The sequence below is a fragment of the Salvelinus fontinalis genome, chromosome 2 (assembly GCF_029448725.1).
Source record: "Salvelinus fontinalis isolate EN_2023a chromosome 2, ASM2944872v1, whole genome shotgun sequence".
Classification (NCBI taxonomy): Eukaryota; Metazoa; Chordata; class Actinopteri; order Salmoniformes; family Salmonidae; genus Salvelinus; species Salvelinus fontinalis.
Genome location: NC_074666.1, coordinates 14,382,966 through 14,406,706, shown reverse-complemented (window position 1 = coordinate 14,406,706; position 23,741 = coordinate 14,382,966). Strand labels below are relative to the sequence as shown.

At 42.9% G+C, this 23,741-nt stretch overlaps 1 protein-coding gene across 9 annotated transcripts in view; it reads left to right on the top strand.

Moving 5' to 3' along the window:
- The window catches only part of mapk10 (mitogen-activated protein kinase 10), a 138,997-nt gene that overhangs the window by 99,363 nt on the left and 15,893 nt on the right, over nt 1-23,741 (top strand). For 6 of the 9 annotated variants that reach the window (XM_055864464.1, XM_055864513.1, XM_055864504.1 and 3 more), the window contains exons 9-11: nt 9,130-9,312; nt 14,228-14,352; nt 15,724-15,750. In XM_055864464.1, coding sequence (XP_055720439.1) covers nt 9,130-9,312; nt 14,228-14,352; nt 15,724-15,750 — 335 coding nt within the window. Of the gene's footprint in view, nt 1-1,889; nt 1,962-9,129; nt 9,313-14,227; nt 14,353-15,723; nt 15,751-23,741 lie in introns of all 9 variants that reach the window. The other 3 variants (XM_055864474.1, XM_055864494.1, XM_055864484.1) reach the window with 3 other exon arrangements.

Here is a 23,741-nt window from a genome sequence, read left to right as displayed (position 1 = left end):
CGAACATTCAGGTTCTCGAAGTTCTATCTAATACCGACTGGGACTATATGAACATTCAGGTTCTCGAAGTTCTATCTAATACCGACTGGGACTATACGAACATTCAGGTTCTCGAAGTTCTATCTAATACCGACTGGGACTATACGAACATTCAGGTTCTCGAAGTTCTATCTAATACCGACTGGGACTATACGAACATTCAGGTTCTCGAAGTTCTATCTAATACCGACTGGGACTATACGAACATTCAGGTTCTCGACGTTCTATCTAATACCGACTGGGACTATACGAACATTCAGGTCATCGACGTTCTATCTAATACCGACTGGGACTATACGAACATTCAGGTTCTCGAAGTTCTATCTAATACCGACTGGGACTATACGAACATTCAGGTCATCGACGTTCTATCTAATACCGACTGGGACTATACGAACATTCAGGTCCTCGACGTTCTATCTAATACCGACTGGGACTATACGAACATTCAGGTTCTCGAAGTTCTATCTAATACCGACTGGGACTATACGAACATTCAGGTCCTCGACGTTCTATCTAATACCGACTGGGACTATACGAACATTCAGGTTCTCGAAGTTCTATCTAATACCGACTGGGACTATACGAACATTCAGGTTCTCGACGTTCTATCAAATACCGACTGGGACTATACGAACATTCAGGTCCTCGACGTTCTATCTAATACCGACTGGGACTATACGAACATTCAGGTTCTCGAAGTTCTATCTAATACCGACTGGGACTACATGAACATTCAGGTTCTCGAAGTTCTATCTAATACCGACTGGGACTATACGAACATTCAGGTTCTCGAAGTTCTATCTAATACCGACTGGGACTATACGAACATTCAGGTTCTCGAAGTTCTATCTAATACCGACTGGGACTATACGAACATTCAGGTTCTCGACGTTCTATCTAATACCGACTGGGACTATACGAACATTCAGGTCATCGACGTTCTATCTAATACCGACTGGGACTATACGAACATTCAGGTTCTCGAAGTTCTATCTAATACCGACTGGGACTATACGAACATTCAGGTCATCGATGTTCTATCTAATACCGACTGGGACTATACGAACATTCAGGTCCTCGACGTTCTATCTAATACCGACTGGGACTATACGAACATTCAGGTTCTCGACGTTCTATCTAATACCGACTGGGACTATAGGAACATTCAGGTCCTCGACGTTCTATCTAATACCGACTGGGACTATACGAACATTCAGGTTCTCAACGTTCCATCTAATACCGACTGGGACTATAGGAACATTCAGGTCATCGACGTTCTATCTAATACAGACTGGGACTATACGAACATTCCATTCCAGCTAAACAATGGAAATATAGCACTTGGCAACAAAAAAAAAACATTTTAACACACATCTATAATCTATTCATAAAAAATCAGAGAAAAGTAATATTTAACACACACATGAATCTAACCATAAGCATTAATTTCTGATGAAAAAAAAACACAAATGTGAAAAATTGCTGTATATAGCATTTTGGAACGAAGCTATTCATATCCACTAGAGAGTGGCTTTACCCTGCTTTAGAAAAGCCCTGTTAGAACAGGTATGTGTCATGTTGTATGTCTGAGCGCAGTGTGTGGCTGATGGAGTTAGTATCACAGGAGGTTGGTGACACCTTAATTGGGGAGGACGGACTCGTGGTAATGGCTGAGGCAGAATTGGTGGAATGGTATCAAATAAATCAAACACATGGTTTGATGCCATTCCATTTGCTCCCTTCCAGCCATTATTATGAGCCGTCCTCCCCTCAGCAGCCTCCACTGGGTTTGTATGTCATGTGTGGTACATGCTGAGTGACTGGTATGGGACTGTGTCTGGCTGCAGTGGACATGTGGTCTGTGGGCTGCATCTTTGGAGAGGTGATAAGAGGGGCCGTGCTGTTCCCAGGCACCGACCGTATCCTTGCCTCACTTCTGGAACTGTCATCAACACAATACTGCACACTGCTAGAAGAAATGGCGCTGTGAAGAACCAAATAGGGTTCAATGGCTAGCGGCATACAGTATATGCCCTAAAGAACCTTTAGATAAAAGGGACAGTGCTGTTCTCAGGCACCGGCCGTATCCTTGCCTCCTTCTATACACTATAACTAGTATTAACACAATAGCCTTCTTTATCCTGATTGTGTCCACATCCTGATTGTGTCCACATTTGTAGACGGGTGTAGATGATCAAAAGACACATTGGGATTTGATTGTGATCAGATCTTCCTGACCACCTCTGGTGATAGTCAGGCACGCATTATGTCTGGATTTCTCACAAGTGTAGACGGATCTGGACAGTAAAAGCATATAAAATCATCATTATTCTGCCTTTTAAAATCATTGACAGCTGGCGCCATTGACTTTTGACATCAATATGTGTTTTAAAAGAAATCAATAATATTTTAGAATAATATCTGTCAAATAATTTGCATACAGGGAGGGACAGGGACATTTGGTCACAATGCAGACACAGTGGAGGGATAATAAACGCATTTTAACACCACATGTAGACATATATCTGAAAATCTGGGCACAATCAGAATGTGGTTCAGATCAGGACCAAGGATGCATGTTAGCGCCAGGTATAAACGGGGCTAATGATACAACAAGCTCCATAGATCTGCTACTAGCACACCACAGCTAACTAGCTAGCGATTTCACACCTACCTCATTCTGGCTTTGTTCCAGTCTTTACAGGCTACAACATACAGTATCAGGGCTGTCATTGAGACGAGCAGTTTGAACACCATCATAAAAGCGGAAAATGTTGAAAATAGCGTAAAATCAAGATGAGGGGGTTACTGATAATATTTAAGGGGGGATTGTCAGTATAAAAAAGTAAATGCTTTCTTTTAAAACACAAATTAAGATATGTAGCTATATGGAAAGGTTTTAGAATACATTTCAGCAAATTGTTTTAATGAAATTAGACAAGCTTAACATCCGTGTATAATAATTTTAGGGAATAAATGAAAAGGTCCCCAAGCTTCTCATCTCACAGCATGGTGTAGATGTGATTCCCAAAGTGTGATGTAGACAAAGAGGAAATGAAGCCGACGTTCCAGCAGGATGAGCTCATGTGTTTCTGGATGTCCTGGCTGGCTGGCTGGCTGGCTGGCTGGCAGGCTGGCTGGCTGGCTGGCAGGCATCCTCTACCAACCCCCTCTGAGAATGTTGGGAGATGGAGAGAACAAAGACTCAGCCATCTCCACCATCAACCCCCAGCCCCCCCCCCCCCCTTCCTCAGCTTGGCCACCTCCTATTCACCTACATACAAATACACACACACACCATCCTTACTCCTCCTAAAATAGTGCTGATCATTCAAATCAATTCAAGTTTATTTGCCATTTGTAATAAATTAAATGGAAATTTTACCAGAACTCTCATAATAATAAAATAAAACAGCTGTAAAGTTCGTCATATTCCTCCTCCTCGGATGAGGAGGAGCATGGATCGGACCAACACGCAGCGAGGTATGTAGACATAATGAATTTAATAAATGAAAGACGAAACACGAAGAACACTTGAATTGATTACAAAATAACAAACGACGTAGACTGACCTGAACAAGAACCTACATAAACACAAAGAACGCATGAAACAGGAACAGACTACCCAAACGAACGAACAAACGAACGAAACAGTCCCATGTGGTAGACACAGACACAGGAACAATCACCCACAAACAAACAGTGAGAACAGCCTACCTTAATATGGTTCTCAATCAGAGGAAACATCAAACACCTGCCTCTAATTGAGAACCATATCAGGCAACACATTTAACCCAACATAGAAACACATAACATAGAATGCCCACCCCAACTCACGTCCTGACCAACTAAACACATACAAAAACAACAGCAAACAGGTCAGGAATGTGACAACAGCAATCTTAACACAAAATCACACCAACCAGCCTCTAGAACATTCCCCTTCTTCTGCCTTCATATTGATAAAATATATTTTATACAATCCAGAGAGAACTTTGGGATGTTCCAATCTGCTATCTGCTAGTTTTAAAACCCACCTTAAGCGCACATGTACACGCATCTTATCTTAACCCAGGACTGGGGAACAGTTTATTAAATGATAGGAAGCCAAGGAGAAAAGCATTGACTCTGTTCTATACCACTGTGCCTGTGTCCCAAATGGCATCTTACTGTATTCCCTATATAGTGCACTACTTTTGACCAGGGCCCAAAGTGGGAAGTAGTGCACTATATAGGGAAAAGGTGCCATTTGGAATGTACTCTGGAATGCACACTGCTTCACTGAGAGATTAAGGGCTCGATTCAATCTGTTTAGCTGAAGTTCAACATTACAGCGTGATTGAAATTTCAAAGGCAATCTTCCCGCGTCAGCGGAGACTGCATTCACGATAAACGCTACATACGTTGGCTAAATTACCTTTACATTTATATTGCTCAATTTGTAACGCTTCAGCCAAACAGATTGAATAGAGCCCTAGGTAGCTCTTTAATTAAGGATATGGGAGAATGGGGAGTGCTGATGCAATAATAACAAACGCTTTAGTATTAATAGGGTCTTTCTTATAGCAGATTAAAGGAGTGGAATTACCATTGTAGATGAGATGAGGAGAGGGGAGGAATGAACTCCTCACCCCGGCCCAGATCACTCTGACCAATAGAACACTCAGACAGGACTCTCTATGCATCGTTCTGACACATGCATGTCTTGCGTCAGTATAGAAGAGTTACTGTAGTACTAGTTTTAATAATCCACAAAATGCCAGAAAATATCTATTTTATGACCCCTTTTATTTGTTTATTTGTCAGGGACCATGCACAACAAATATTGCTGCAGATTTAGCTACAGTACTTGACTCCATTCTATCGGTAGTCCCTTGTACAGGGTTTCCCAAACCAGGTCCCCGGGACCCCAGGGGGGGCACGTTATGGGTTTTTGCTCTAGCACTACACCGCTGATTCAAATAATCAAAGCTTGATGATGAGTTGATTATTTGAATCGGCTGTGTAGTCCTATAGCAAAGGGTCCTCAGGACTGAGTTTGGAAAACGCTGCCCGAGTACCAAGTTAACACTGTTTTGTGTTAATCTATAGATAGGTGTACAAGGCCTTGTTTGTTGGTGAACCCACTTAATGTCCATACGGGCCACTGACTGCACAATATCGTACAATGTTGATCAACATTTGTTTGGACTGTCAGACTAGGAAGAGATCTGTTTGTTTACCGTGATTGAACTGATTAAATGGTCAATCTGCAATTCATGCAATAACAAAGCAGCCACCATGGCACTGTTATGGTAAACAGCTGAGGGATGGGGCTGGAGTAATGTAATCACCCTCAAATTCATAGACAGAGCTATGGATGCACGACTGACGATCCATGATATCAACATGATAGCTTGTACCATGTTTTGAGGCTACATTATACAGTGTTTGATTACAAACGAAGGAGTTAAACAAGATTATATTCTGGGTTCTAGTAGTAGTAGCAGCAGCAGCAGTAGTATTAGTACTACTAGTAGTAACAGTAGTAGTAGGAGCAGTAGTAGCAGCAGCAGCAGTAGTAGTAGTAGTAGTAGTAGCAGCAGTAGTAGTAGTAGCAGCAGGAGTAGTAGTAGTAGCAGCAGTAGTAGTAGGAGTAGTAGTAGTAGTAGTAGGAGTAGTAGTAGGAGTAGTAGTAGTAGTAGTAGGAGTAGTAGTAGTAGTAGTAGTAGGAGTAGTAGTAGTAGTAGTAGTAGTAGTAGGAGTAGTAGTAGCAGCAGTAGTAGTAGTAGGAGTAATAGTAGTAGTAGGAGTAATAGTAGCAGCAGCGGTAGTAGTAGTAGCAGCAGTAGTAGTAGTACTAGTAGTAGCAGTAGTAGCAGTGGCAGCAGCAGCAGTAGTAGGAGTACTAGTAGCAGCAGCAGTAGTATTAGTACTGCTAGTAGTAACAGTAGTAGTAGGAGCAGTAGTAGCAGCAGCAGTAATTGCAGTAGTAGTAGTAGTAGTAGTAGCAGCAGCAGTAGTAGTAGTAGTAGGAGTAGTAGTAGCAGCAGCGGTAGGAGTAGTAGTAGCAGCAGCGGTAGTAGTAGTAGTAGTAGCAGCAGCAGTAGTAGTAGTACTAGTAGTAGTAGTAGTAGCAGTATGGCACTGTTAGCGGTAGTAGTAGTAGTAGTAGCAGCAGCAGTAGTAGTAGTACTAGTAGTAGTAGTAGTAGCAGTAGTAGCAGTGGCAGCAGCAGCAGTAGTAGGAGTACTAGTAGTAGGAGCAGTAGTCACAGTAGTAGTAGTGGCAGTAGTAGTAGGAGCAGTAGGAGTAGCAGCAGCAGTAGTAGTACTACTACTAGTAGTAGTAGCAGTAGCAGTAGTAGCAGTGACAGCAGCAGCAGTAGTAGTACTAGTTGTAGTAGTAGCATCAGCAGGAGTAGTAGTATTAGTAGTAGTAGTAGTAGCAATATAATAAGTAGTAGTACCCGTAGTAGTAGTTGCAGCAGTAGTAATAGAAGTAGTAGTAGTAGTAGTAGCAGTAGTTGCAGTAGTAGTAGCAGTAGTAGTAGCAGTAGTAATATCGGTAGTAGTAGTAGCAGTAGTAGTAGTAGTGGCATCAGTGGTAGTAGTATCAGTAGTATCAATAGTAGTAGTAGCAGTAGGAGTAGTAGTAGTAGTAGTCACAGCAGTAGTAGTAGTAGTGGTGGTAGCAGCAGTAGTAGTAGTGTACAGCAGTAGGATAAGTAGTAGTAGTAGCAGTAGTAGTAATAGCAGTAGTAGTAGCAGTAGATGCAGTAGTAGTAGCAGTAGTAGTAGCAGTAGTAATATCGGTAGTAGTAGTAGCAGTAGTAGTAGTAGTGGCATCAGTGGTAGTAGTATCAGTAGTATCAATAGTAGTAGTAGCAGTAGGAGTAGTAGTAGTAGTAGTCACAGCAGTAGTAGTAGTAGTGGTGTTAGCAGCAGTAGTAGTAGTGGTAGCAACAGCAGCAGTAGTAGTAGTAGTAGGAGTAGTAGTAGTAGTAATAGCAGTAGGAGTAGGAGTAGTAATAGCAGTAGTAGTAGGAGTGGTAGTAGCAGAGGCAGTATCAGTAGCAGTAGAAGTAGCAGTAGTAGCAGCAGTAGTAGTAGTAGTGGTGGTAGCAGTAGTAGTAGTAGCAGTAATAGCAGTAGGATACGTAGTAGTAGGAGTAGTAGTAGTAGCAGTAGTAGTAGAAGTAGTAGCAGTAGAAGTAGTAGTAGGAACATTAGTAGTAGTAGTAGCAGTAGAAGTAGTAGTAGCAGTAGTAGTAGTAGCAGCAGTAGTAGTAGTAGTGGTGGTAGCAGCAGTAGTAGTAGTAGTGGTAGCAACAGCAGCAGTAGTAGTAGTAATAGGAGTAGTAGTAGCAGCAGCAGTAGCAGTAGTACTATTAGTAGTAGTAGCAGTGGCAGCAGCAGCAGAAATAGCAGTAGGAGTAGTAGTAGGAGTAGTAGTAGGAGTAGGAGTAGCAGTAGGATAAGTAGTAGTAGCAGCAGTAGTAGTAGCAGCAGTAGTAGTAGCAGTAGAAGTAGTAGCAGCAGTAGTAGTAGCAGTAGAAGTAGTAGCAGTAGTAGTAATGGTAGTAGTAGCAGTAGCAGCAGCAGCAGTAATAGCAGTAGGAGTGGTAGTAGTAGCAGTAGTAGCAGTAGTAGTAGTACTATTAGTAGTAGTAGCAGTAGGAATAGTAGTAGTAGTAGTAGTAGCAGTAGGATAAGTAGTAGGAACATTAGTAGTAGTAGTAGCAGTAGAAGTAGTAGCAGTAGAAGTAGTAGTAGTAGCATTAGAAGTAGTATTAGTAGCAGTGGTAGTAGTAGTAGTAGTAGTAGCAGTAGCAGTAGCAGTAGGATAAGTAGTAGTAGTAGCAGTAGTAGTAGTGACAGTAGTAGTAGCATTAGTAGTAGTAGCAGTAGAAGTAGTAGTAGTAGAAGTAGTAGTAGTAGCAGTAGAAGTAGTAGTAGTAGCAGTAGTAGTAGCAGTAGTAGTAGTAGCAGTAGTAGTAGTAGTAGCAGTAGTAGTTGCATTAGCACTAGCAGTAGCAGTAGAAGTAGTAGCAGTAGAAGTTGTAGTAGTAGTAGTAGCAGTAGAAGTAGTAGTAGTAGCAGTAGAAGTAGTAGTAGCAGCAGTAGTAGCAGTAGAAGTAGTAGCAGTAGGATAAGTAGTAGTAGCAGTAGTAGTAGTAGCATTAGTAGTAGTAGTAGAAGTAGTAGCAATAGTAGTAGCAGTAGAAGTAGTAGCAGTAGAAGTAGTAGTAGTAGCATTAGTAGTAGTAGTAGCAGTAGAATTAGTAGTAGTAGCAGTAGAAATAGTCGTAGTAGTAGTGGTATTGGCTGTATAAGTAGTCGTAGTAGCAGTATCGGTAGTAGTAGCAGTAGACGTAGTAGCAGTAGTAGCAGTAGTAGTAGTAGTAGTAGTAGCAGTAGTTGTAGTATCAGTAGTATCAGTAGTAATAGTGGCAGTAGTAGTAGTAGCAGTAGCAGTAGTTGTAGTAGCATCAGTGGTAGTAGAATAATTAGTTGTAGCAGTAGTAGTAGTAGGAGTAGCAGTAGTAGTAGTATCAGTAGTATTAGGAGTAGGAGTACTAGTAGTAGTAGTAGTAGTAGCAGTAGTAGTAGTAGTAGTAGCAGTAGTGGTAGTAGTAGTAGTATCAGTCGTAGTAGTAGCAGTATCAGTAGCATTAGGAGTAGTAGTAGTAGTAGTAGTAGCAGTAGTGTCAGTAGTAGTAGGAGGAGGAGGAGTAGTAGCGTTAGTAGGAGTTGTGGTAGTAGTAGTATCAGTAGTAGTTGTAGTAGTAGTAGTAGGAGCAGTAGGAGTAGTATTTTTTATTTGCTTTAACGTTTTTTTAACTAGGCAAGTCAGTTAAGAACAAATTCTTATTTACATTGACGGCTTACCGGCCTACCAGTAGTAGTAGTAGTAGCAGCAGTAGTAGTAGTAGTAGTAGTAGTAGTAGTAGCAGCAGTAGTAGTAGTAGTAGTAGTAGTAGTAGCAGCAACAGTAGCAGTTGCAGTTTAAAGCCTATGTACAGTGTAACAGTTTGGGGACATAGCCAGGCCAGGGTGCTTTGCTGTCCAGGTTTGTTGTGTTTCTTCCTTAACCCCTCCCTCTCAGATATTGACCAATGGAATAAGGTGATTGAGCAGCTGGGCACGCCTGCTCCAGAGTTTATGAAGAAGCTGCAGCCCACCGTCCGTAACTATGTAGAGAACAGGCCCAAATACGCAGGCCTCACCTTCCCCAAGCTCTTCCCCGACTGCCTCTTCCCCGCAGACTCAGAGCACAACAAACTCAAAGGTGAGTCAATGAAGTGGCGGTTCTATTCTATTCAATTCTATTCGGTTCTGTTCTATTTTGTTCTTTTCAAGAAGGCATTGTGCAGCATGTGTGTGGAGACTAGAGATTAGTTTGTGTCTGTGAGTGTTGTACAGTGTGTCAATGTGTCTGTGTGTGTTGTACACAGAGTCAATGTGTCTGTGTGATAAAGGCATATATATTTTATGTGATTGTAATCTCATCAAACTGAACTGGCTTTTGGCTCACGAGGGGCAGAATAAGTGAAGTGATATACTGTAACTGAAATTGACTAGGGTGACAGTCACTCCCTTCAGTGAAATTCATTTAGAGGAAGAGGGTTTAAACCAAGACGTTATCCACTACCTTTCCATCTACATTTCCAGAGAAATCATATTCATCATATCATGGTATTCCCAGGAAGTATTTCTACAGGAGGCTTCCAGAGAAAATAGTTTACAAAATCCCAGGAGGATAACAGGCTATATCGGAAGAAGACAGATTTCTCCTAAATATAATGACATCTGCCTGGTACTGCGGCAACATCAAAGCCATGCAGTATGTCTGGGAAGGAAATTCACATGAATGACTCAGGAGCCCTCCTGCCGCCTCCTGCTGCCTGCCTCTTGCCTGCCTGCTCCTGCCTCCCGTCTCCTGCCGTCTCCCGCCTGCCACCTCCTGCCTGCCGCCTCCTGTCTCCTGCCTTCTGTCTCCTGCCGCCTCCTGCCTGCCGCCCTCTGCCTCCTGTCTCCTGCCGCCTCCTGTCTCCTGCCACCTTCTGCCTCCTGTCTCCTGCCGCCTCCTGCCTGCCGCCCTCTGCCTTCTGTCTCCTGCCGCCTCCTGTCTCCTGCCGCCTCCTGTCTCCTGCCGCCTCCTGTCTCCTGCCGCCTCCTGCCTGCCGCCCTCTGCCTCCTGTCTCCTGCCACCTTCTGGCTCCTGTCTCCTGCTACCTCCTGCCTGCTGTCTCTTGTCTCCTGCTACCTCCTGCCTGCTGTCTCCTGTCTCCTGCCTCTTGCTGCTACCTGCCTCCTTCCTCCTGTCTCCTATCTCCTGCTGGCTCATGTGTCCTGTCTGTTGCCTCCTGTCTCTTGTCTCCTGTCTCCCGCCTCCTGCGGCCTGCCTGCTACCTCCCAGCTCCTGCCTGCTGACTGCCTGATCCCTGCAGAAAACAGACTGAAGGAGAGGAGAGGGGCTGCTAGAGGAATACACCCACTGAGTTAGAGCTGTGTTATAGCGGCTGTGTCAGATATACTAGAGGAATACACCCACTGAGTTAGAGAGGACATAATGGTTACAGTCACAGCCAGAGACGGAAGGAAAGGTGTAGTGTTAAAGTGACTGTGTTAGAGAGGGAGTGTGTTAGAGACGGAGTGTGCTAGAGAGAAACTGCATTAGATTGATTCACTACTGAGCTGAGCTGAGCCAAACCGACCAGAGATGTACTGGGCTAGCCTGGCTATGCATCCACCATAGTTACAGGAACTGTACTGGAAAGAACAATGTCAAAATAAAATATTTCAGCTGGAACAGTATATGCTTGGGGTCGGCACGATAGTGTGATAAAAGGGTATGAGAGCACTGTTTACAAAGCTGTACTGGAGGCTAGGTAGGAGCCTGGGAAATCCTGTTAGGACTAAAGCTAGTGGAGCCGGGGTCTTTGGTTACACTGCATGCTGAGAGAGCATTTTGAGCCGCCATTTTGGAGATTGCTATGGCTGGCCTATAGCTGCTGGCATGGTGATGTAGCACAGTGTGGGGATGGTTATGAGGGGAGGTACAGTGCAGCTCGTCTGACTGCTGCTAATGGACTATTTATAGTGAGTCAGACTGTCAGGGCCACACGAGGGGTGGAGGGAGGGATGAAGGGATGGGGGGAAGGATGAAGGGATGGGGGAAGGATGAAGGGATGGGGTGAGGGATGGAGGGAGGGGGTGAAGGATGAAGGGATGGTGGGAGGGATGGATAGAGGGGCTGTGGGAGGGATGGAGGGAGGGATGAAGGGGCTGTGGGATGATGGAGGGATAGATGATAGAAAGGATGGAGGGATGGATGGAAGGATGGTCTAAGGGATGGGTGGTTGTGGGAGGGATGGAGGGGCTGTGGGAGAGATGGTGGGAGGGATGGAGGGATGGATGGAAGGATGGTCTAAGGGATGGGTGGTTGTGGGAGGGATGGAGGGGCTGTGGGAGAGATGGTGGGAGGGATGGAGGGATGGATGGAGGGATGGATGGAAGGATGGTCTAAGGGATGGGTGGTTGTGGGAGGGATGGAGGGGCTGTGGGAGAGATGGTGGGAGGGATGGAGGGGCTGTGGGAGGGATGGAGGGGCTGTGGGAGGGATGGAGGGGCTGTGGGAGAGATGGTGGGAGGGATGGAGGGGCTGTGGGAGGGATGGAGGGGCTGTGGGAGGGATGGAGGGGCTGTGGGAGGGATGGAGGGATGGATAGAAGGATGGTGGGAGGGATGGAGGGATTGAGGGGTTGTGGGAGGGATTGTGGGTTAAGAGTTTGGTATTGCAGAACTGAACAGTTCATATTAGTACAAGAGCAGGAAGCACAGATGGATTCATGAACATGTTTTTTTATTTTGTGAATTTGCATCTAAAGAAATATTATATTTGTAATTTAAGGCTAATACAAATAGTTGTAAGAGTATTGTAATTCATAACCTTGAGAAACAAGTAGGTTACTAGCAAAGCTCTCTTCTCTCTTCTGACATGAGATTGAATGTCTTGAACCATAATATTCCCTGAGTGTTAAGCCTTGACTGTGGTGGTATGGAAACAGAAGAGGGAAAATCTTAAAGGAACAGTAAACTATTGTCTCACATGGAGACAATATGAGACAAAGTAGTGCACCACAGATGGGATAGAGTGCCGTTTTGGATGCACTTAATGTTTGATAGACAGTGTTTTATTGCTGATTGAGTTTCTCCCTTCTCCTATTCTATCCATTTACTCTGACCCCACTCTCTCTGTCTCCTCTCTCCTTCCTTGACTCTGACCCCACTCTCTCTGTCTCCTCTCTCCTTCCTTGACTCTGACCCCACTCTCTCTGTTTCCTCTCTCCTTCCTTGACTCTGACCCCACTCTCTCTGTCTCCTCTCCTCTTCCTTGACTCTGACCCCACTCTCTCTGTCTCCTCTCTCCTTCCTTGACTCTGACCCCACTCTCTCTGTCTCCTCTCCTCTTCCTTGACTCTGACCCCACTCTCTCTGTTTCCTCTCTCCTTCCTTGACTCTGACCCCACTCTCTCTGTCTCCTCTCCTCTTCCTTGACTCTGACCCCACTCTCTCTGTCTCCTCTCTCCTTCCTTGACTCTGACCCCACTCTCTCTGTCTCCTCTCCTCTTCCTTGACTCTGACCCCACTCTCTCTGTCTCCTCTCTCCTTCCTTGACTCTGACCCCACTCTCTCTGTTTCCTCTCTCCTTCCTTGACTCTGACCCCACTCTCTCTGTCTCCTCTCCTCTTCCTTGACTCTGACCCCACTCTTTCTGTCTCCTCTCTCCTTCCTTGACTCTGACCCCACTCTCTCTGTCTCCTCTCCTCTTCCTTGACTCTGACCCCACTCTCTCTGTTTCCTCTCTCCTTCCTTGACTCTGACCCCACTCTCTCTGTCTCCTCTCCTCTTCATTGACTCTGACCCCACTCTCTCTGTCTCCTCTCTCCTTCCTTGACTCTGACCCCACTCTCTCTGTCTCCTCTCCTCTTCCTTGACTCTGACCCCACTCTCTCTGTCTCCTCTCTCCTTCCTTGACTCTGACCCCACTCTCTCTGTCTCCTCTCCTCTTCCTTGACTCTGACCCCACTCTCTCTGTCTCCTCTCTCCTTCCTTGACTCTGACCCCACTCTCTCTGTCTCCTCTCTCCTTCCATGACTCTGACCCCACTCTCTCTGTCTCCTCTCTCCTTCCTTGACTCTGACCCCACTCTCTCTGTCTCCTCTCCTCTTCCTTGACTCTGACCCCACTCTCTCTGTCTCCTCTCTCCTTCCTTGACTCTGACCCCACTCTCTCTGTCTCCTCTCTCATTCCTTGACTCTGACCCCACTCTCTCTGTCTCCTCTCTCCTTCCTTGACTCCGACCCCACTCTCTCTGTCTCCTCTCTCCTTCCTTGACTCTGACCCCACTCTCTCTGTCTCCTCTCTCCTTCCTTGACTCTGACCCCACTCTCTCTGTTTCCTCTCTCCTTCCTTGACTCTGACCCCACTCTCTCTGTCTCCTCTCCTCTTCCTTGACTCTGACCCCACTCTCTCTGTTTCCTCTCTCCTTCCTTGACTCTGACCCCACTCTCTCTGTCTCCTCTCCTCTTCCTTGACTCTGGCCCCACTCTCTCTGTCTCCTCTCTCCTTCCTTGACTCTGACCCCACTCTCTCTGTCTCCTCTCCTCTTCCTTGACTCTGACCCCACTCTCTCTGTCTCCTCTCTCCTTCCTTGACTCTGACCCCACTCTCTCTGTCTCCTCTCTCCTTCCTTGACTCTGACCCCACTCTCTCTGTCTCCTCTCTCCTTCCTTGACTCTGACCCCACTCTCTCTGTCTCCTCTCTCCTTCCTTGACTCTGACCCCACTCTCTCTGTCTCCTCTCTCCTTCCTTGACTCTGACCCCACTCTCTCTGTCTCCTCTCTCCTTCCTTGACTCTGACCCCACTCTCTCTGTCTCCTCTCTCCTTCCTTGACTCTGACCCCACTCTCTCTGTCTCCTCTCTCCTTCCTTGACTCTGACCCCACTCTCTCTGTCTCCTATCTCCTTCCTTGACTCTGACCCCACTCTCTCTGTCTCCTCTCTCCTTCCATGACTCTGACCCCACTCTCTCTGTCTCCTCTCTCCTTCCTTGACTCTGACCCCACTCTCTCTGTCTCCTCTCTCCTCCCTTGACTCTGACGCTTCTCTCTCTCTCTGCTTCTCTCTGTCTCCACAGCCAGCCAGGCCAGAGACCTGTTGTGTAAGATGTTGATTATTGATCCAGCCAAGCGGATACAAGTGGACGAAGCCTTACAGCACCCCTACATCAACGTTTGGTACGACCCAGCCGAGGTGGAGGCGGTGAGTAGGAGGAGTCTGTAGCCAGAACTCTCTGGCAGCCTTATCAGTTAGTAGCCCTAGGTCAATCCTATAGCTTGGTACTTGTTTAGTTTGGGCTGTTTTCATCTGCCTTGTGTTTGTATTAGTAGTGTGTAGATATATTATTTTTCATGTTAAATTCCCCTCTCATAATGGTTACTATAGGAACATCCAGAGAAACATTTCTGTTGTTGTCGTTGTTGTTTAGTTTGCATCCCCTGCTTGCTCTTCATGGTTTGACCTTTTATGGCTATCCCTTTACCCACCGCAGTTTATCTGGCATTAGGTAGTCATGGAAACGCATGTTACTGACTGTCGTGGTACTGTAGAGACATCCCAGTGGGCTCAACTGGTTGTTTTACCCATAGAAATATAATATATACTATGGTTTCTTTTTCTACGGTTTTACCTACTGGAATGTGCTTGATTTCCTCAAATACAGCACAGATACAAAACACAGTCTCACTGCTCACTGCTTTGGGAGAATACAGTATAGTTCATTCTCATCCAGGAGCTGTGTGATAAGGATAGTTAATACCGGATAGTTAACACTGGATCATAAAGCAGGCGTTTCTTAAGGTGCGCTGGTTAAGTATAGTCATTCCCTTTCAAAGACCTCCGTCACTGTGGGATAATAGTGAGTTTGGGAAAAAGCCATGTGCAGTCTGTCTCTTACTTGATGAAGACTTTAGATGCATTTCACACCAAGTAGGCCTATCTGCCTATGCATAATGCAATACAGTGTGACATGGCCTTCTCTGAACCCAGTGAAGCAGACAGAACTGGGGTGCTGAATGAAAAGGGAACCTCTCTGTTTAGCCTGGAACCCAAACTGATACAATCTCTTCCCAATAGTGAAATGTAGTATATTAGTAAATTAGTTTGGATTTCAGCATACAACTTTATGTGAAAGAGGTGTACAAATATAGAGTATCAATGACTCTCATTAAGATCAATCAAGTATAGAGTATCAATGACTCTCAACAAGATCAATTAAGTAGATTTTAATCAAGTTAATTTTATTTTGTTATTTGCAATAAATTGCACACCTTCATTATAATATCTATGTTTCACAGTTGGAATATGCATTTTAAAGTATATTATTGTATGATATTGTGTCATATGCACATTTCATTTGTAGCATGTCTCATTCTTTTGTGAAAACATACATTTTACTTCATCAAAGCAAAAATTACCAAAAAAGTGACATCTTACTGTTTTATGTTGGGATATTCTATATTGTTGTATTAGATGTGATATATAGATTATATTGGCCATCAATGGCATTACATTCTCCCTGAAACCAATGTACTGTTTTCTCCCCTCTTTATTGTTCATTTCATGCTGATGAAGGCCAGGGATCTCGTCCAAATATCAATGGTAAATAAAAAATGACTTACATCAAGAGAAATGTATCTCCTATACATCATATATACAGCATTACAAACACGATATGACCAGATTTGACCACATATGGCTTTACAAAACTGTATTTGGGGGTAGGTAGTTAAAACCCCATCTTCAGAACTTTTTCACTGACCAAAATTGAGAAATGTGTCATATATACTCTTAGAAATATAGGTGTAACCTAGAACCATATTGGGGTTCTTTGGCTGTCCCTGTAGGAGAATAACACTTTTGGTTCTAGGAGTGTACAGAAGGGAGAGCATTACAAACATGATATGACCAGATATGACCAAAATTGCACTATCCTAACGAACCCTCATACCTCAGACTAAAAAAGATATAATGTTGTCTTGATATATATATATATATATATATATATATATATATATATATATATATATATATATATCTAGAGATATATACTTGGATGGAAAATTACTGAAGATGATAGTGGACGATATTGCCACTCCTATTTGCGATCTCTTCAATCTAAGCCTACAGAAAAGTGTGTGCCCTGGAGGGAAGCCAAAGTCATTCCACTACACAAGAATAACAAAGCACCCTTTACTGGCTCAAACAGCCGACCGATCAGCCTGTTACCAACCCTTAGTAAACTTTTTGAAAAAAATGGTATTTGCAAGATACACTGCTATTTCACAGTAAACAAATTCACAACATACTTTAGTATGCTTATAGGGAAGGGCACTCAACATGTACGGCACTTACACAAATAACTGATGATTGGCTGAGAGAAAATGATAATAAGAAGATTTTGAAAGCTGTTTTGTTAGACTTCAGTGCAGCTTCTGACATTATCGATCGTAATCTGCTGCTGGAAAAACAAATGTGTTATGACTTTACATCCCCTGCTATATTGTGGATCGAGAGTTACCTGTCTAACAGAACACAGAGGGTGTTCTTTAATGGAAGCCTCTCCAACATAATCCAGGTAGAGTCAGGCATTCCCCAGGGTAGCTGGCTAGGCCCCTTACTTTTTTTCATTCTTTACTAAACACACTGCCACTGGCTTTGAGTAAAGCCAGCGTGTCTATGTATGCTGATGACTCAACACTATACATGTCGGCTACCACAGCGACTGAAATGACTGCAACACTCAACAAAGAGCTGCAGTTAGTTTCAGAATGGGTGGCAAGAAATAAACTAGTCCTCAATATTTCAAAAACGAAAAGCATTATATTTGCAACAAATCCTTCACTAAACCCTAAACCTCAACTAAATCTTGTAATGTATAATGTGGGAATTCAGCAAGTAGAGGAGACTAAACTGCTTGGAGTAACCCTGGATTGTAAACTGTCGTGGTCAAAACATATTGATGTAATGGTAGCTAAAATGGGTAGAAGTCTGTCTGTAATAAAGTTCTGCTCTGGTTTCTTGACATTGCTATCAACAGAACAAGTTCTACAGGCCCTAGTTTTGTCACACCTGGACTACTGCCCTGGTATATGGTCAAGTGCCACAAAGAGGGACATAGGAAAATTCCAGTTGGCCCAGAAAAGAGCAGCACGGCTGGCCCTTAAATTTACACAGAGAACTAACATCAATGACATGCATGTCCATCTCTCCTGGCTCAAAGTAGTGGAGCAATTGATTGCGTCAGTACTTGTCTTTGTGGGAGGTATTAACATGTTGAAAGCACCAAGCTATCTATTTAAATGACTAGTACACAGCTTGGACACCCACGCATACCCAACAAGACATGCCACCCAGAGGTCTCTTCACAGTCCCCAAGTCCAGAACAGAATATGGGAGGCGCACAGTACTACATAGAGCCATGGAACTTTATTCCACATCAAGTAACTCATGCAAGCAGTAAAATCCGAGTAAAATATAAACACATAAAACTACACCTTATGGAACGGATTGTGGGGAGACAGACACAAACACGTATACGCACACACATGCTAACAAACCCTCTACACACATGTACATTAATATTGTTATATTGCTGTATTATGGATTTTGTATTGGAGATATGTTGTGGTAGATAGTGTGTAGTAATGTGTGATGTACTGTTTTATTTTGTATGTAATTGCCTTAGTCCTGTATGGACCCCAGGAAGTGTAGCAGCAGCTAAATGGTGATCCGTAATAAACAGAAACATACAGAATACTAATTCAGTGCAGAGACGATGTGGCAGGATGTCTGTGTGCTGTAAATGTCTGTGTGGGTTTCTCCTCACTAACAGGAAGCAATATACCGTCTGGCTGCATCTATGAATACGGCAGCCATTTTTCACTGTAGAAGTAGTCGTTAATGTGTTGATGAAATTGCAAGAAAACCATGCTGTAGCCTACTGTACTCTGTCATATCTAGACAGAACATCTATGCTATCTTATTGCAATCTTAAAATGTATGAAAAAACCTATAGATTTGATAAATGGGTTCGTAATACCACCTAAATATCCTCTGTGTTGTAGACATATGATAACATCTGGACAGTAGTCCTGTACAGTACACATGCAGCATGTATAGTACCTCGAGATTCGGCTGAACTTTTTCTCAGGCTCACCCTTTCACTTTGATTGATTGATACTCTGCTGAACAACTACCTACCAGTCTCGTGACAAATACTGAGTCCTTGGAAGCAGCCTGTAATGTTGTAGTCCAGTAGTGTACGTATGCATTGACCCGGACAGGACAGGAAGACCACGTCAGTGACTCAACCCACTTAAGTGACGCACCCCTCCTAGGGATGGCATGGAAGAGCACCCGTAATAGGGTCAGAGGCAGAGAATCCCAGTGGAGAGAGGGGAACCGGCCAGGCAGAAACAGCAAGGGCAGTTCGTTGCTACAGAGCCTTTCCATTCACCTTCACACTCCTGGGCCAGACTACACTCAATCATAGGACCTACTGAAGAGATGAGTCCTCAATAAAGACTTAAAGGTTGAGACTGAGTCTGCGTCTCTCATATGGATAGGCAGACCATTCCATAAAAATGGAGCTCTATAGGAGAAAGCCCTGCCTCCAGATGTTTGCTTAGAAATTCTAGGGACAAAAAGGAGGCCTGCGTCTTGTGACCGTAGCGTACGTGTCGGTATGTACGGCAGGACCAAATCGTAAAGATAGGTAGGAGCAAGCCCATGTAATGCTTTGTAGGTTAGTAGTAAAACCTTGAAATCAGCCCTTGCCTTAAAACCTCTAACGAGTCACAAACCCGGATCCGGGATCCCCCCCATCAAAAAAGCTGACTAGCATAGCCTAGCCTGTCTAGGACACACGTCCCGCAAGCGGCACACCCCCCCCACCCCCACTGAAAAGGCAGAGCCGCGAAATTCAAAAAAAATATTTTTTTTAAATATTTAACTTTCACACATTAAAGTCCAATACAGCTAATGAAAGACACAGATCTTGTGAATCCAGCCAACATGTCCGATTTTTAAAATGTTTTACAGGGAAGACACAATATGTAAAGATGTAAATCTATTAGCTAAAAACACATTAGCATAATCCACCATCTTTACTTTGTCCACCAACAACAGTAGCTATCACCAATTCGGCTAAACTAAGATATTGATAGCCCCTAACCAAGAAAAAAACTCATCAGATGACAGTCTGATAACATATTTATGGTATAGGATAGGTTTTGTTAGAAAAATGTGCATATTTCAGGTAGATGGCATAGGTTACAATTGCACCCACCGTCACAAATGGACTAGAATAATTACAATGAGCAACGTGTTTACCTAACTACTAATCATCAAACATTTCGTAAAAATACACAGCATACACTAATCGAAAGACACAGATCCTGTGAATACAGACAATATTTCAGATTTTCTAAGTGTCTTACAGCGAAAACACAATAAATCGTTATATTAGCATAGCACATGTGCAAACATTACCCCAGCATTGATTCTAGCCAAAGAGAGCGATAACGTAAACATCGCCAAAATATATTAATTTTTTCACTAACCTTCTCAGAATTCTTCATATGACACTCCTGTAACATCACATTACAACATACATATACAGTTTGTTCGAAAATGTGCATATTTAGCCACCAAAATCATGGTTAGACAATGAGAAAAGTAGCCCAGCTGGTGAGAAAATGTTTGTGCGCCATATTAGACAGTGATCTAGTCGTATACATAAATACTCATAAACGTGACTAAAAAATATAGGGTGGACAGCGATTGATAGACAATTTAATTCTTAATACAATCGCGGAATTACATTTTTAAAATTATCCTTACTTTTCAATACAGTTTGCGCCAAGCGGAGCTAAGTCAAAAAAATGGCGTCCTAAGCCACTAACATTTTTCGACAGAAACACGATTTATCATAATAAATTGTTCCTACTTTGAGCTGTTCTTCCATCAGAATCTTGGGCGAAGCATCCTTTCTTGGGTATAATCGTCTTTTGGTGGAAAGCTGTCCTCTTGCCATGTGGAAATGCCAACTGCGTTCGGCATGAACTGGAAGCGTGCCCAGAGATTCACAGCGTCTCAGAAATAAATGTCCCAAAATCGCACTAAACGGATATAAATTGCTATAAAACGCTTTAAATTAACTACCTTATGATGTTTTTAACTCCTATAACGAGTAGAAATATGACCGGAGAAATATAACTGGCTTCACTAGTGCTTGGAAAAACAGTGGGTCGGTATCCTCCGCGCGCATGACGCACCAAGAAAAGAGCTCCTACATACAGGGTTTTTTCATTTATAGTGCCTGTGACTGTGCAATCGACACCATTCAAATCGTCATCACGTAAAGGCATCCAGGGGAAGACGTAAGCAGTGTCCATATACTCATAGGAATAACAGTGGCCTTAAAACTGACTCCAGAACAGAGGCCAAAATTTCTGAAATCTGACTCCATGTCAGGGAAATTGCTGTAGAATGAGTTCTGTTCCACTTAGAGCCAAAATTTCAACTCCTATAGAAACTATAGACTGTTTTCTATCCAATAATAATAATAATATGCATATTGTACGTTCAAGAATTTTGTAGGAAGCCGTTTCAAAAATTACACGATTACCATAAATTGTGACAACAGCACCCCCTAGCCTCAACAGGCTAGCCTAAAGCCACAGGGATATCATATAATAAAATGTTCATGAAATCACAAGTCCAAGACACCAAATGAAAGATACACATCTTGTGAATCCAGCCATCATTTCTGATTTTTAAAATGTTTTACAGGGAAGACACAATATGTATTTCTATTAGCTAACCACCATAGCAAAAGACACAGCTTTTTTCCCCACCATTTTTTTCCTGCATAGGTAGCTATCACAATTTCGACCAAATAAAGATATAAATAGTCACTAACCAAGAAACAACTTCATCAGATGACAGTCTGATAACATATTTATTGTATAGCATATGTTTTGTTAGAAAAATGTGCAAGTTTCATGTATAAATCATAGTTTTACATTGCAGCCACCATCACAACTCTCACCAAAGCAACTAGAATAACTACAGAGAGCAACGTGAATTACCTAAATGCTCATCATAAAACATTTATGAAAAATACACAGCGTACAGCAAATGAAAGACAAAGATCTTGTGAATGCAGACAATATTTCAGATTCTTTAAGTGTTTTACAGCGAAAACACAATTTAGCATTATATTAGCTTACTACAATAGCCAACCACACAGCAGCATTGATTCATGCACGTTAGCGATAGCGAATAAACCAGCAAAAGATATTACTTTTTTGACTAACCTTCTCAAAACCTCATCAGATGACAGTCCTATAACATCATATTACACAATACATATATTGTTTGTTCGAAAATGTGCATATTTAGCGGCACAAATCGTGGTTATACAATGAGAATAGTAGCCAAGCTGCCAACAAAATGTTGGGAGAAATCTTGGGAAAGGCACCTAATCTAATCAATAACTAATCATAAACTTGACTAAAAAATACAGGTTGGACAGGAAATGAAAGATACATTAGTTCTTAATGCAACCGCTGTGTTAGATTTTTAAAATTAACGTTACTACGACATACAGCGTGCGCTAAAGCGAGACCGCACCGAAATTAATGGCGGAATAATAGTTTTACATTTTTCAACAGAACAACAAATTAACATCATAAATAGTTCTTACTTTTTGATGAGCTTCCATCAGAATCTTGTGCAAGTGGTCCTTTGTCCAGAATCATCGTTGCTCGGTTGTAGATTGCCGTCTTCAACTTAGGAATTAGCAGCAAACATTAGCTATGTGGCCCAGACGTGCCCAACTCTTCATAACGCAGCACAAAGAAATATCCGAAAATCGCAATATACTGATATAAACTGATATAACTCGGTTTAAAATAACTACATTATGATGTTTTTAACACCTATATCGAATAAAATCAGAGCCGGATATATCTAAGGCCTATAATGAGAGCTTTTCAGAATGCCATCCTGAGGTCCTCCTTTGCGCCATGACGAACGTTGAAAAGAGTGCACCCCCGGTTCCATGAGCCTTTATATGGCCTCAGATCTGCCTAGCAACACCATTCCAATTCTCACTGCTTACTGACATCTAGGGGAAATCGTATGCAGTGCATGTCGACTCATAGAGAACATGCAATTTAATAAACTGACCCTGGAACAGAGCATCGATTTCAGATTTCTCACTTCCTGACAGGAAGTTAGCTGCAACTTGAGTTCTCTTTTACTCACAGATATAATTCAAACGGTTTTAGAAACTAGAGAGTGTTTTCTATCCAATAGGAATAATAATACGCATATTGTACAAGCAAGAATTTAGTACGAGGCAGTTTAATTTGGGAACGAATTTTTACAAAGTCAAAATGGCGCCCCCCTTTTGACAAGAATTAACAGGAAGCAAGTGTAGAGAGACTAGCACTGGAGTAATATGAGAATTTTTTGGGGTTCTAGTCAAGATTCCAGCAGCCGTGTTTAGCATTAACTGAAGTTTATTTATTGCTTTATCCGGGTAGCCGGAAAGTAGAGCATTGCAGTAGTCTAACCTAGAAGTGACAAAAGCATGGATTAATTTTTCTGCATCATTTTTGGCCAGAAAATGTCAGAATTTTGCAATGTAACGTAGATGGAAAAAAGCTGTCCTTGAAACAGTCTTGACATGTTCGTCAACAGAGAGATCAGGGTCCAGAGTAACACTGAGGTCCTTCACAGTTTTATTTGAGACGACTTTACAACCATCAAGATTAATTGTCAGATTCAACAGAAGATCTCTTTGTTTCTTGGGACCTAGAACTAGCATCTCTGTTTTGTCCGAGTTTAAAAGTAGAAAGTTTGCCGCCTGCCACTTCCTTATGTCTGAAACACAGGCTTCCAGGGTGGGCAATTTTGGGGCTTCACCATGTTTCATCGAAATGTACAGCTGTGTGTCGCATAGCAGTGTCAGTTAACATTATGTTTCCAAATGACATCACCAAGAGGTAAAATATATAGTGAAAACATTAGTGGTCATAAAACGGAGCCTTGAGGAACACCAAAATTTACAGTTGATATGTCAGAGGACAAACCATCCACAGAGACCAACTGATATCTTTCCGACAGATAAGATCCAAACCAGGCCAGAACCTGTCCGTGTAGACCAATTTGGGTTTCCAATCTCTCCAAAAGAATGTGGTGATCGATGGTATCAAAAGCAGCACAAAGGTCTAGGAACACGAGGACAGATGCAGAGCCTCGGTCTGACGCCATTTAAAGGTAATTTACAACCTTCACAAGTATAGTCTCAGTGCTATGATGGGGTCTAAAACCAGACTGAGGCATTTCATATACATTGTCTGTCTTCAGGAAGGCAGTGAGTTGCTGCGCAACAGCTTTTTCCCAAAAAATTGAGACGAATGGAAGATTCGATATAGGCCGATAATTTTTTATATTTTCTGGGTCAAGGTTTGGCTTTTTCAAGAGAGGCTTTATTACTGCCAATTTTAGTGAGTTTGGTACACATCCGGTGGATAGAGTGTTAGGAGTGTGTGTTGGAGGCGAAGTCAGGTGCAAGAGAG